This window comes from Marmota monax, unplaced genomic scaffold, assembly GCF_021218885.2.
Source record: "Marmota monax isolate L192 unplaced genomic scaffold, Marmota_monax_Labrador192_F-V1.1 WCK01_AAM20220418_F8-fsc00138, whole genome shotgun sequence".
Lineage (NCBI taxonomy): Eukaryota > Metazoa > Chordata > Mammalia > Rodentia > Sciuridae > Marmota > Marmota monax.
In genome coordinates, this window is record NW_026692763.1 from 4,872,607 (window position 1) to 4,874,272 (window position 1,666).

A 1,666-nucleotide genomic window follows, 5' to 3' on the forward strand; every position below is an offset into this window, starting at 1 on the left:
ATTCACACGTTGCTCACTTCTCAGACATGAGTGTCTGGGGTGAATGTCAATTAGTCCCAGAGACCAACAGATATGTTTCTTCAAAGTTTGAATATCTCTGGATTTTATGAAGGCAGGCATTGAGAAAGCAGATCACTGGAGTGAGAAGTGCTGCATACAGAAGATCATAATGCACAGTAATGGCACTAATAATTCTGGACTCTTCTTGTCTTTCATGTTGAAGGAACCATGAAAGAAGAAAACCAGTCTTCTACCATGGAGTTCATCCTCTTGGGAGTCACAGGTCAGCAGGATCAGGAGGATTTCTTCTTCATCCTCTTCCTGTTCATTTACCCCATCACAGTCGTGGGAAACTTGCTCATCATCCTCGCTATTCTCTCTGACAGTCACCTCCACAACCCCATGTATTTCCTCCTGGCCAACCTCTCCTTTGTCGACATCTTCTTCTCCTCTGTAACCATCCCTAAGATGCTGGCCAATCATCTCCTGGGCAGCAAAGCCATCTCCTTTGGGGGATGCCTGACACAGATGTATTTCATGATAGCTTTAGCCAACACAGACAGCTACATGCTGGCGGCCATGGCATATGATCGAGCAGTGGCCATCAGCCGCCCTCTTCATTATACAACCATCATGAGTCCAAGGTCTTGCATCCTGCTGGTGGTTGCATCCTGGGTGATTGGAAATGCCAATGCCCTTCCTCACACTCTGCTCACAGCTGGTCTGTCCTTCTGTGGTAGCAAGGAAGTGGCCAACTTCTACTGTGACATTTCCCCCTTGCTCAAGCTGTCCTGTTCTGACATACACTTGAACGTGAAGATGATGTACCTAGGGGTTGCTGTTTTCTCTGTGCCATTACTGTGCATCGTTGTCTCCTATGTTCGTGTCTTTTCCACGGTCCTCCGTGTTCCATCTACGAAGGGTGTACGCAAAGCCTTCTCCACCTGTGGGTCTCACCTCACAGTTGTTTCCTTGTACTATGGGACAGTCATGGGCATGTATTTCCGACCTCTGACCAGTTATAGCCTAAAGGATGCTGTGCTTGCTGTGATGTACATGACAGTGACCCCGATGTTAAATCCTTTCATCTACAGTCTGAGAAACCAAGACATGAAGGCTGCTCTGAAGAAACTCTTTCAGAGAAGAAGCTCTTCATAACCAACGTGAGGTCATATACTGCATACAGTGCTCACCACTGGGAGGAACTTGGAAATCTACCTCCAGTATATCTTCTTCTATAGAGAAGTTCTGCCTTGGAACTTTGCAGCCTTAAATTCCTAGTTTCAGAAATCTTGTGACATTTGATAAAACAATTTATGAAAATCATCACTTTGACCACATTTATGTTCCTTTTGGCAGAGCAGCAGCACCGCTATGGGGTTCATGTTTCACCTATACAACTGACTAGCAGAGTAAAGTTGGAAAAGTGTGAGCCTCGGCTTTTATATATACATATTGGTATCCTAATATCAGTCCTGCCTGTGTCACAGGGTGTGATCACCTCAGCTCATGCTTTGAAGACTTCAGGTCACCATTTGCCTGTCAATTTTTATTTGATTAATGTGCTTGATAATATGATTAGGTATAATCCTGCCTACTAAGCTTACAAGCCTCCTGGGGCAGGAGCTATGTTCACATGTAACTATATCTTCACAATCTTGGTCAC

At 45.0% G+C, this 1,666-nt stretch overlaps 1 protein-coding gene across 1 annotated transcript; it reads left to right on the forward strand.

Annotated features, from left to right (window-relative positions):
• Positions 1 to 228: 228 nt before the first annotated feature.
• LOC124094324 (olfactory receptor 1A1-like) lies at positions 229 to 1,158 on the forward strand. The gene has a single exon (XM_046447029.1). It carries the CDS (start codon positions 229 to 231, stop codon positions 1,156 to 1,158), a length of 930 nt encoding a protein of 309 aa, XP_046302985.1.
• The last annotated feature ends 508 nt before the right edge of the window (positions 1,159 to 1,666 follow it).

Excerpts from the sequence above, each read along its gene's own strand:
- LOC124094324 (XM_046447029.1), top strand. The coding sequence starts at position 229 with ATGAAAGAAGAAAACCAGTCTTCTACCATGGAGTTCATCCTCTTGGGA.